We start from the raw sequence: 12,427 nt of genomic DNA, 5'->3' as shown, positions 1-12,427 counted from the left end.
ACAGTGGTTGCTGTTTCTCCGCGCCGCGCCGCGCCCGTAATTGCGGTTTGCTTGTGTTTGTGACATTCGTTCCCAAAAGTACCTACCAGATACCAGGAATTAAATTACTTGTAAGACGATTAATGCCTAAAGCCATTAAAATTTGTAGAACATTTATAATGGCTTTCCGATACGGTCCCAATTTTTAACTGGATATCTATAGGTATTTAAAAGGACGCTGGGTACGAGGAATTTCGTACACTGACTCGCCTGTTCCTAACTGTATCTCACGCGCATAATTATGTTGTTGACCCGCCCATGACACCGGCTGTCGATGTCAATGTGCAAGCAGGACAGCTATATCATTATGCGCATGCAATATAGATAGCAAAAGGCGGGTAAAGCGTCTTTTCCGTAGATTTTGTAACAAGTGACTAGTTTTTTCGTGTCTATTTACTGTTTGTGTTTGTACTAAAGTGAATCGGTTTTATTGAACCACTACCTTGCTAAGCATTGTGTTTTATTTATGATGGTTTTCACAAGAAAATCTATGGTAATACCTTAACCTTTCATACTTGTGTGTGTATGTGTGTGGTATGTATGGTGGTCAAAAATCGCGATTCCAACCTTGGTTGTGCTGTAACATGAATATTAAACAAAAAAGCAAAACGAATACTAAAATTCGGACAGGGTCCATCTTATCAAGTTATCATACATAGACAAGAGGTTAACCCTTTCACTGTGCATGAAGTCATTGCAGTCATCTATTCTGTACCTAAACAATAATTAATATTTATTGATATTTATTTTGTGACCACTTTTCTGCTCCACCTTATTAAGAAACGTGATATTCGAAAATTATATAAAGTTTCGAATATCAATAGATAATGTATGGCTGTGTTTCATGGGTTATGGGTTATGCTCTGTTGGGAATCTTCGGGAGGGCCTTTGTCGAGGGCCCTGCAGCAAATCGTACGGCCAAATGTAACAATTAACCAACCATCAAACAAATGTGTATACGCCCAACCACGGCCCAACCAAAACCACCACCGTTGAATAATTGTATGATTTATTTAAATAGGCCCAACGAAAAAATTACTCTTATGGCCCTCTGTTGGGAATCTTCGGGAGGGCCTTTGTCGAGGGCCCTCCAGCAAATCGTACGGCCAAATATAACGGTTGCCCAACTAATACGTAAACAAAGGCCCAACAAAATCCCTACAAGAAAATGCTATTAGGGTCCTCAAATCTTAAAGGCATGCGTATAGAGATTTTTGCATTCAGATCAGAAAATCAAGCATTTTCATTAAAAACTGTTGCATTTGATGAAGTGGAACTGCTGATGATGATCAGAACAGAACTCTTCAACGATGCATAGTTCACGTTTGTCGATTTTTCCTTTTCGTTATGTTTGTTAAACAAGTTAAGTTTTTAAGCCACATTTTTGTCAAGCTCGAGTTCTGATGATGGGATCCATAAGGAATCGAGGGAACTCCTCAAATATTAAAGGCATGCGTATAAAGATTTTTGTATTTACATCAGAAAATCAAGCATTTTCATTGAAAACTGTCGCATTTGATGAAGTGGAACTGCTGATGATGATCAGAACAGAACTCTTAAACGACGCATAGTTCACGTTTGGCGATTTTTCCTTTTCGTCATGTTCGTTAAGCAAGTTAAGTTTTTAAGCCACATTTTTGTCAAGCTCGAGTTCTGATGATGGGATCCATAAGGAATCGAGGGAACTCCTCAAATATTAAAGGAATACGCATAGATTTTTTTGTATTTTCATAATAAAATCAAGTATTTACATTAAAAACTGTCGCATTTGATGAAGTGGAACTGCTGATGATGACCAGAACAGACCTCTTCAATGACGCATGGTACACGTTTGGTGATTACGAATTTCGATTTTGACTTGGACTGGGACCTGGACTCGGACTCATATCCGGATCCGGTTCGGACCCGGATCCGGTTGGGACCCGGACCTGGACTCGGATCCGGATTCGGACCCGGAACCGGACTCGGACCCGGACTCGGATCCGGACCCGGTCTCGGACCCGGACTCGAAACCGGACTCGGACCCGGACTGGAACGGAAAACCACTATGATACCTTAACTAAATAAATCACTATGATTACCTATCTTAAAATGTAGGTATAAAATATGATGATGCCAATCTTACTAGCCCTTCCCGCTTAAACCCCCGTACACCGCACCGCATGCGCCATTAAGTGGGTTAGGTTAGGTTTGAACTGCGATCCTCACAGAACCGAACTGCTATCTGAGAAGTGGGTTAGGTTAGGCTAGAACTACGACCCTTATGGCTCCTCTACACGATGGGCCAACGCCGGCCACTCCAAGGGACGCATTTATGCGTTAGAGGGAGCAAGTGATATTGCTATCTCATTCTACCGCATGGCTGCATCCCTTGGAGTGGCCGGCGTTGACCCATCCTGTAGAGGAGCCATTATAGAGAAGCGAAATGCTAGTAGAAAAGTGGGTGGTTTTACCTCCTTTTCTACATAGTGTACCATCTACAATAATCTTTCATCGGCCCCCATGGAAGTCGGTTTTTTTTTCTTAAAAATTATTCACTTATCAATAGTGATTCTGGAGGAAGGTTTAGGTGTAGGTATAATTTTGTTAAGGTTTTATGTAACCCGTGCGAAGCAGGGGCGGGTCGCTAGTGCAACATAAATCTTACTCTAAAGAAAAAATTAGGGAGACTTGTCGGAACCAGATATTCAGTATTGCATATCACCTGCGGCCCCTGCGTGGGTTGAACTATTATAATTACCTATCAAATTAATACATTTTATTTGGATATGACAAAGAACTCTGTAGTATTTAGGTCACTTGGGATAGGAATTAAATGAAATACATAAATACATCGATGAACTTTTATTTTACCGAGACACTCTCGTTCTAAAACGCGTACAGCGAATCACAGATAACATTACTAAAGAGTCCCAGCGTCAAAGCGCCGTCTCTAACACTTGAGCACAGTCTAGAAGTGGTCGCGCGCGTGACCGTTATGCGGCAGGTCGTTGGGGAGGGTCGTTATCGAGGAGGAGGGCGTGGCCGGGTAGTAGACGGTGGGGGCCGGCTCCAGGCGCCTCGGGCGCTGCCGGCGCGGCACGGACCGGCGCAGGGTCGTGTCCCTGGCCAGAGACACCCGGAGACTCAGCCTCTCGGGACCCGACGCGCAGGAATCGTCTCTAGTGTGCTCGGGCGACTCCTCGCGCCGGCGGATGCACGGCAGCCAGGCCAGCGCTGGCCGACAGAACGTGGCGAGGAAGACGCGCTTGAACTTGTCGCCGAACAGTACGTAGATGAGGAAGTTGGCCGAGGAGTTGATGGTCACCAGCAGGTTCGAGGTCTTCACCAGCGCGTCCAGCCGCTCCAGCTCCGAGCCCAGGAACACCTGCATCATAAACGATGTCTATCAGTTTATATCTTAAATGTAAGCAAAATGAAAAGAGAAAGATCATTCGTTGAGGAGCTTTGCACCAGATTAGAAAGCTCCGATAGAGCGGATGGTTTAATGTGAGAGAACCACAGGTGGCTTTGCTCGACACTGGCGCGATGGTACTTGCCTCGAAAGAGTTGGTGACGAGCGGCAGCAGGTTGCAGAGGAAGAAGACCAGCACGACGACCAGCAGCATGGTGGCGAGCGACAGCTCGCGCCGCTGCGAGCGGGACAGCCGCGCTCGCTCCGCTTGCGCGCGACGCACCTGTGGAAAGAGAGCGTTTATTATTTTAACCATTACAACTCTTTGCTTTGTAAATGTTTGTAATGTGTAAAAGCGTTCACTAGCTGGCGCGGGTGCACGGAGCGGCACATAAAATCCGAAGCACTCGTCGCAGAGCCGGCCACAGTAGGTGCCGGTAATGTGTTCACCTGGCGCACGATGGCCGCGTTGAGCACGGCGAGCGCGGTGAAGGGCACGGCGTACATGACGAGCAGGTACAGCCAGTGCACGTACACCGCCACGTAGAGCTCGCTGCGGAACTCGGCCGCGGCCACGCAGTAGATGGCGTCCTCCTCCTCGTCTGCGCCCGCGCCCGCGCCCAGCGCCGGGATACGGACCACTTCCACCTGCCGAACGTAAACGTCACCAATATATATTTGACGAATATTTTTGATTATGTGAAGGTTGACGAATTTACCATAATAATCACTTAGGTACTCGTACATCTCATTTATGACATAAATTTAATATTAGAACAAGTATAAAAACATTTTTAAAAATTACTAGAAAAGAAAGATAACTTTTTAACTAATATACCTACAAACGTCACTTCCAGAAACATCCAGTAATCTTATTCTTAATTCTCATACTATACATTTACATAAACTGTAAAGTGACGCTATCACGTAGTTACTGCAGTACATCAAAACTAACCTCAAGAAACTTGGGCGCGTTATACGCAAACGCGAATATAGCGACACCGACGACAGCGAAGCGGGCGCGACGCGGCGTGCAGAGCGCGCGCGCGCGCAGCGGCCGGCACACCGCCACCCAGCGCTCCGCCGTCACCACCAGCGTGAGGTAGACCGACATGGTCTGCGCCACCAGCGCCAGCGGGTACGCCAGCGGCGCCAGGCGCGGGCAGATGTGGTAGTAGTAGTAGCGCAGGCGGCCCGTGTACGGGTACACGGCCGACAGTCCGAACAGCAGCACGCTGGCCACCAGCAGCGCCGCGTCGGCCGCCGCCAGCCCGGCCAGCAGGCAGTTTATCGATGACCGCATCTGCGTGGAGAGTTCAATAATTATTACAACTATGTACCTACCTAACCTACATATGTATAGGTGGACAAAAATCTAATAATCGCTGTAAAAAACGTGATTATGAGGAATTATTTTGTGGAATGCCGTATGTTGCCGGTTCATGAGGAAGTAGGTAGGAATGTTGCTGGCATTAGAGCAGTTCAATAAAGATGAATTTAAAATTTATATAAATCACTCTAGATTCACGAGAACAATCAGTAAAACCAAAAAGAATAGATAGTATAGACAGGTCCTGTCATTGTCAATTTTGTAGTCACGGTTCATTTACTGCCATCTATCGACACACGATTAAAACTTAAAATAAAATTGAAAATGTATAAAATAATCAAAATATGTTTACGGGTAAATGATTCTTAATTTTTATTGTTCCATACTGACCCATGTTCTTTCACTGATATGTGTTAAAATTGTTAAATACCAAACGGTGTCGTTAACGCCATCTAGCCGAGAATAGGCCAAAGGTAATGGCGCCATCTATTCGAGAATGACTTTTCCTTGGCCGTCCGAGGTACGTTTTTTTCTTAGACTTTATTTATCTTATAAGGAGTTATATATATCTCTGGTAAAACAATGGAAAAAGAAGTAGGAAGTATTTTTCATATTTTATTTTAGGATGTTTAAATTTAATGATAATGTTTCTATTAAAGAAAATTAAATTAAAGTTACCACCATAAACAATAAGATGTTACCGGCTTAAGTTAACAAAATAATTAGGTAATTAGCTAAGTCGACCCATCTATATGGAGTTCCCTCTGCTAACAAACTGTCCTGTAGTTTGGCAGAAGAAAAAACTGTGTATTTCGCCTGAATAAATGATGTTTTTTTTTCTTTACCTACTTTGAAAGTGTGAAAATATCGTATTCATAAATAGTCTGTTCGAGATCCTGAAAACTAGAAACCTGAAAAATAGATGATGATGAATAGATGAGATTCTGAAAAATAGAGATAATACTCCTAAAAATACGTGTGATACCTCGTTAGATCCGTCATGATGCCTACAAAAATGTTTTTGAAGCGTGTATTGGCACACAAAAAATATTAAAAGTTGTACAAAATAAAAACCAGCCAAGTGCGAGTCGGACTCGCGTTCTAAGGGTTCCATATATTACACAATTTTTAACACATTCGCTGCGTTACGGGAAGCATTTGGTAGTATTTGTGTGAGTAAGAAAAAGATGACTATACATTACATTCGTACTTCAATTCAATTATTCAAACAGAAAAAATGTACGGGAAGTATTTTTGCGTAACGCACTGAAAGGTATTTTTTTTCTTTAGCACGGCACGGGTACTATTTGTCGGTACGCAACGCTCAGATTGGTTATAGTGCTGCGCATTGTTCATGTTTCCGCGTCGATACGACATTTTATTAATGCGACAATTGAAGACTATGACATCTAAGTATATTGAAAAATACCTACTCTAAAAGTCGGACCCCTTTTTATAATTATATGAGGATGAATAATATGTATTTGTTTTAAACACGCACAGACACGGTGACAATAATAAAATTTTGTCGATTATAAAGTCGTTATCGATTCTTTAGTATCCCATCACTAGTGTTATTTGCGGCATGTGCGGCAAGGGAAGTATATTCTCGCAAAATTAAGCGTTTTGAAAAATGTCTATATCTTTTGGAATTTTATACAGATCCGCGGGCGACGGCAGCTGTATATACACAAGGATATAGCCTATTGATCACAATGACTTTCAGGTCAAAACGATAACATGCCAGGTCTGTAGGGACCTTTAAAGTCAGGACATTGTACAGGAAAATGTAGGTCGTGCAGCAAATTAGGCTTTCTCAATACGGGAAGTATATGACTCGTAAACCACTGGCAGTAAATTTGGGTTTTGCGCTGCCGCGCCGAATGAATTTTTTGTGGAAACGTGAGTGAAATGTCTTTAAATAATTTTTAAGAAAACAAAACCGACTTCTATGGGGGCCGAAGAAAGATTATTGTAGATTGGTACACTATGTAGAAAAGGAGGTAAAACCACCCACTTTTCTACTAGCATTTCGCCTCTGTATAATGGCTCCTCTACAGGATGGGCCAACGCCGGCCACTCCAAGGGACGCAGCCATGCGGTAGAATGAGATAGCAATATCACTTGCTCCCTTTAACGCATAAATGCGTCCCTTGGAGTGGCCGGCGTTGGCCCATCGTGAAGAGGAGCCATGAGGGTCGTAGTTCTAGCCTAACCTAACCCACTCCTCAGATAGCAGTTCGGTTCTGTGCGGATCGCAGTTCGAACCTAATCAAACCCACTTTTCAAGTAGCATTTCGTTTCTGTAAGGCTCGCAGTTCTAACCTAACCTAATCCTTGTTCGGTTCTGTGAGGATCGCAGTTCAAACCTAACCTAACCCACTTAATGGCGCATGCCGTGCGGTGTACGGGGGTTTAAGCGGGAGGGGCTAGTAAGATTGGCATCATCGTACTTTATACCTACATTAATTTTATGGTAGGTAATCATAGTTGTTTATTTAGTTAAGGTATCATAGTGGTTTTCTGGGTCAAGGTCCGGGTCCGAGTCCGGGTCCGAGTCCGGGTCCGAGTCCGGGTCCGAGTCCGGGTCCGAGTCCGGGTCCGAGTCCGGGTCCGAGTCCGGGTCCGAGTCCGGGTCCGAGTCCGGGTCCGAGTCCGGGTCCGAGTCCGGCTCCGTGTCCGGGTCCGAGACCGGGTCCGAATCCGGTTCCGAGTCCGGGTCTGAATCCGGATCCGAGTCCAGGTCCGGATCCGAACCGGATCCGGATCCGAACCGGATCCGGGTATGAGTCCGAGTCCGGGTCCCAGTTCAAGTCAAAATCGAAATTCGTAATCACCAAACGTGTACCATGCGTCATTGAAGAGTTCTGTTCTGGTCATCATCAGCAGTTCCACTTCATCAAATGCGACAGTTTTTAATGTAAATGCTTGATTTTATGATGAAAATACAAAAAAATCTATACGTATGCCTTTAATATTTGAGGAGTTCCCTCGATTCCTTATGGATCCCATCATCAGAACTCGAGCTTGACAAAAATGTGGCTTAATAAGTTTTTAAGCCACATTTTTGTGATGATGGGATCCATGAGGAATCAAGGGAACTCCTCAAATCTTAAAGGCATGCGTATAGAGATTTTTGTATTTACATCAGGAAATCAAGCACTTTCATTAAAAACTGTTGCATTTGATGAAGTGGAACTGCTGATGATGATCAGAACGGAACTCTTCAACGACGCATAGTTCGGCTTTGGCGATTTTTCCTTTTCGTTATGTTCGTTAAGCAAGTTAAGTTTTTAAGCCACAATTTTGTCAAGCTTGAGTTCTGATGATGGGATCCATGAGAAATCGAGGGAACTCCTCAAATTTTAAAGGCATGCGTATAGAGATTTTTGTATTTTCATCAGAAAATCAAGCATTTTCATTAAAAACTGTCGCATTTGATGAAGTGGAACTGCTGATGATGATCAGAACGGAACTCTTCAACGACGCATAGTTCACGTTTGGCGATTTGTCCTCTTCGTTATGTTTGTTAAGCAAGTTTAGTTTTTAAGCCACATTTCTGTCAAGCTTGAGTTCTGATGATGGGATCCATAAGGAATCGAGGGAACTCCTCAAATCTTAAAGGCATACGTATAGAATTTTTTGTATTTTCATCATAAAATCAAGAATTTACATTAAAAACTGTCGCATTTGATGAAGTGGAACTGCTGATGATGATCAGAACAGAACTCTTCAACGACGCATAGTACATGTTTGGTGATTTCGAATTTCGATTTTGACGGACTGGGACCCGGACTCATACCCGGATCCGGTTCGGACCCGGACTCGGACTCGGACTCGGACTCGGACCCGGACTCGGAACCGGACTCGGAACCGGACTCGGACCCGGACTCTGACCCGGACCCGGACCCGGACCCGGACCCGGACTTGGACCGGGACTCGGACCCGGACTCTGACTCAGAGACCCGGACCTTGACCCGGAAAACCACTATGATACCTAAACTAAATAAACCACTATGATTACCTACCATAAAATGTGGGTATGATGATGCCAAACCCCTCCCGCTCAAACTCCCGTACACCGCACCGCATGCGCCGTTAAGTGGGTTAGGTTAGGTTTGAACTGCGATCCTCACAGAACCGAACAAAAGTGGGTTAGGTTTGGTTAGAACTGCGAGTCTTACAGAAACGAAATGCTACTAGAAAAGTGGGTTTGATTAGGTTCGAACTGCGATCCTCACAGAACCGAACTGCTATCAGAGAAGTGGGTTAGGTTAGGCTAGATAACTACGACCCTTACGGAAACGAAATGCTACTAGAAAGTAGGTACTGGTTTTACCTCCTTTTCTACATAGTGCACCATCTACCATAATCTTTCACCGGGCCCCATAGAAGTCGGTTTTTTTTTCTTAAAAATTATTTTTATATCATTTTGACCTATGTTCATTCCCTGATATCTACCTATATGTGATTTGGAAGTCGGTTAAAAATCCATAGGGGTCGGATCAAAAACCAAGTAATTAAGTCCGACTCACGCTTGACTGTACATTTATAATAGGTTTCCCTGTCATCTATAAGTAAAGAACTATTTAATGTATTTTTTTCAAAATTTTAGACTCAGTAGTTTCGGAGACAAAGGGGGGGGGATGGTCATTTTTTGCCTATTATCTTGAATTACTTCTAAACTGTTAATTGAAAAATTATAAAAAAAATATATTTGACATTCTCACAATGAGCTCTTTCATTTGATATGTAACACGATATACCTAGTTTGAAAAACTTTATTTTTTAATTTTCCTATTTACCCCCCATAAGTGGCCCCAATGTTTGAAATTCATTTATTTACGTTACATGTCCGTCTTTGGGTCACAAACTTACATGTGTGTACCAAATTTCAACTTAATTGGTCCAGTAGTTCCGGAGAAAATCGGCTGTGACAGACGGACAGACAGACGCACGAGTGATCCTATAAGGGTTCCGTTTATTCCTTTTGAGATACGGAACCCTAAAAAGGGGGGAAACGTAGTTATTTTTTATTTCCTCGTTAGGTATCACAAGTATTTTTAGGAGTATTATCTCTATTTTTCACCGTTTCAGGATCTCGAACAGACTAAAAAAATACATTTATTTTGGTAATTCTACATTCTAACCAGTCTTTACAGAGTTACAGAGGTAAAATTTTAAATTATAAAAGTTTAATCTGGAGTGAAGCGAAATGAAATGACAAATGAGGGATTCTAGCATGAAATTTTGGGAACCGTATGCAGCTCGCTTCAGCTTGTCAAGTCAATATGTGTTGTAATATAGCTATGTTTAGCAGTAACGCTTTGGTTTACTGCGACATAAACGCATATTGCTTTGTGTTAGCGATAACTACACATGTATAAAATATGCTACTTACCAAATAAAGACGTTTACTTCATACATATATTTACTTACTACTGAGTGTAACTCTGCCACTCCGACGACGACCTTAATCCACAAACTTGTCTTGATATTATAGTGTGAAACGTCGAATGTGACTATACAAATGACTAAGGGTTTACCTTCGTTTGGCTGATGACGATGACGCACAGAGCGTTCCCCAGTAGTTGGTAACACCCCCCACACTGTGACTCACCTGCGGCCGGCTGAGCACGGCAACGCAGAGCGCATTGCCCAGCAGCCCCCCGCACCCCACCACGTTGAGCAGCACGCCGTGCACGACGAACCGGAACAGCTTGTCGGACTCGGACACGTCGGCGTCCGAGTCGCACTCGAGCGTGCCGTTGGTGCCGTTGCGGCCGTCGCCGCTCATCGCGGCATGGCACGCGCCCGCTCCCCCCGCCGCGCCGCGCCCGCTCCCGCTGCCGCGCCCGCTCCCGCTGCCGTGCCGCCGCGCTACAAGACCGCTCTGCGAACAAATACAAACATACTGTCAAGCTCGACGTGTAAGTGTAAGGAAACTCTGCAGGCAACATCAAATTTAGGGAAATTAAACAATAAAAATCAGTATGAAAATGTGTAAAATTTTATTAATAATACAGTAATTTTATACATTTCGCGTTTGCGTTAAATTCGGTAGTTCTGATTTTTTGCAGACGTGTTTATGATATTGGCCCAATGAAAAATGGTAACATTCCATTTCTAACCGCAGCTGCACTATCGGTACTGAACGCGTCGCTGTCATTGTCAATTTCCATAGTAAAATTGACAGTAATGCAGCTGCGGTTAGAAATGGAATGTTACCCTAATACAAGTTGGTGACTTCGAGCGCTGAACGCAACTTTGTCAAATATCGAAAAATCATTGATTTAAACTTTCACGATTATTTAACATTATGAAACTGCACAAAGGGACTTAATCGCGTATTTACGCGAAATACGCGATTAAGTCCCGTTGTGTAGTTTCATAATATCGAAAAATCCTCTAAGTTTGTTTCATTTGTGATGTTTAATAGTCTTTATAATTTAACGTAAAGTTCGTTACTCGTTATATTGTAATGTTTAGATAGATATTTCTTCTCTGATATTTTTCACTGTAGCTATAATATGGTGTTAATTAGTTTGTAATATTTCCGCTCAATTGTAAAACATGCTGTGTACACTTGTTTTGGATCTCGTGCTAGATTTAAGCCATAATGTGCAAATGTATTACCCATGATATTGTACGATGTCTGTTTAGTGTACCTAATAAAGTAAAATAAAATAAATCCGCGAAATTTTCGGTTTTCTTTTAGATTTGGGCGATTCTAACCCTAAAGGACTAGTTTTTGATAGTACCTTCCTTAGACGTTTTTAAAGAAGACTAAATTTTCTACAATACGAGATTAGAATTGTCTCTGTAAATAGAATAGTTTCCGAGATAAAGGCTTTCAAAATTTAGATATTTTTGAAATTGAGCTCGTAAGCTAAGTGAGTGCAGTGAGTATGCACTTTTGACTCAGGAGATGCCGCGGAGAGTTGGCACGATTGTTCCTAAGGTCAAACAAAGCTGATTTGGCCCAGTAGCTACGAGATCGTACCGTGCCTACCCCCCAAAAAGGGAGGGGAAAGGGTCGGATCCCCAGGTCCAATCTTTGCTATATTTCTTCCTACTCTTAGGAGCCAGGGCAGGTTATATATTAATATTTCATATAATCAGATATATCCATCGGAGCTGCCGAGGTGCTCAAAAACATCTGAACACGCACTCTAACGCCTTGACAGTAAAGGTACTGTGTTCAGATATTTGTAAGCACTTTGGCGGCTCCGATATGTCTGATGGCGACTGTATCTATCTAATATTTACTTATATTATATATGTAATGTAAGTAATACAATATTCTATTTTATGCTATGTTCAGGATTTTTTTTTAGGAACAAACAGTCTTATAAAACATGTAGGTAAGTAAACTAGTTAACATGCAGCTAGAATTTGATATAGTGTAGATAGTACCTATGTATAGTTTCCTATATGTAAGGCACTGGTCCCACCGCGAGCTAGTAAGCTATGAGCTATCGGCTATAAACACGAACAAAAGATAAGCACTCCCGTGTAAATAAAAGAGACATGGCGATATTTACAGTTACTCGCCCAGCGGTGAGCTATAAATATCGCCGTGTCTCTTTTATTTACACGGGAGTGCTTATCTTTTGTTCGTGTTTATAGCCGCAGCCGATAGCTCATAGCTTACTAGCTCGCGG

The 12,427-nt window shown here is 42.9% G+C and overlaps 1 protein-coding gene across 1 annotated transcript; it reads right to left on the bottom strand.

The window, feature by feature from the left end:
• Positions 1–2,874: 2,874 nt before the first annotated feature.
• LOC134678141 (FMRFamide receptor) lies at positions 2,875–10,887 on the bottom strand. The gene is made up of 6 exons (XM_063536592.1): positions 10,846–10,887; positions 10,384–10,656; positions 4,389–4,736; positions 3,884–4,081; positions 3,579–3,716; positions 2,875–3,406 (listed from the first exon to the last, which is right to left on the bottom strand). The coding sequence occupies exons 1-6, from the start codon at positions 10,885–10,887 to the stop codon at positions 2,990–2,992; spliced, it is 1,416 nt and encodes a 471-aa protein (XP_063392662.1). The 3' UTR covers positions 2,875–2,989.
• Between the last annotated feature and the right edge of the window lie 1,540 nt (positions 10,888–12,427).

The sequence above is a fragment of the Cydia fagiglandana genome, chromosome Z, assembly GCF_963556715.1.
Source record: "Cydia fagiglandana chromosome Z, ilCydFagi1.1, whole genome shotgun sequence".
In the NCBI taxonomy this organism is placed as follows: domain Eukaryota; kingdom Metazoa; phylum Arthropoda; class Insecta; order Lepidoptera; family Tortricidae; genus Cydia; species Cydia fagiglandana.
Note: the sequence above shows the minus strand (reverse complement) of the source record. Positions and strands in the feature narration are given on the sequence as shown.

What these genes read in the sequence shown, in the direction of transcription:
- LOC134678141 (XM_063536592.1), bottom strand. Translation starts at nt 10,887, where the DNA reads ATGGAATGTTACCATTTTTCATTGGGCCAATATCATAAACAC. An exon ending in TGGGCCAATATCATAAACAC is followed by an intron (nt 10,657 to 10,845) that starts GTCTGCAAAAAA and finishes ATTTGTTCGCAG; the next exon opens with AGCGGTCTTGTAGCGCGGCG. An exon ending in ACGCGGCCATCGTGCGCCAG is followed by an intron (nt 3,717 to 3,883) that starts GTGAACACATTA and finishes CTCTTTCCACAG; the next exon opens with GTGCGTCGCGCGCAAGCGGA.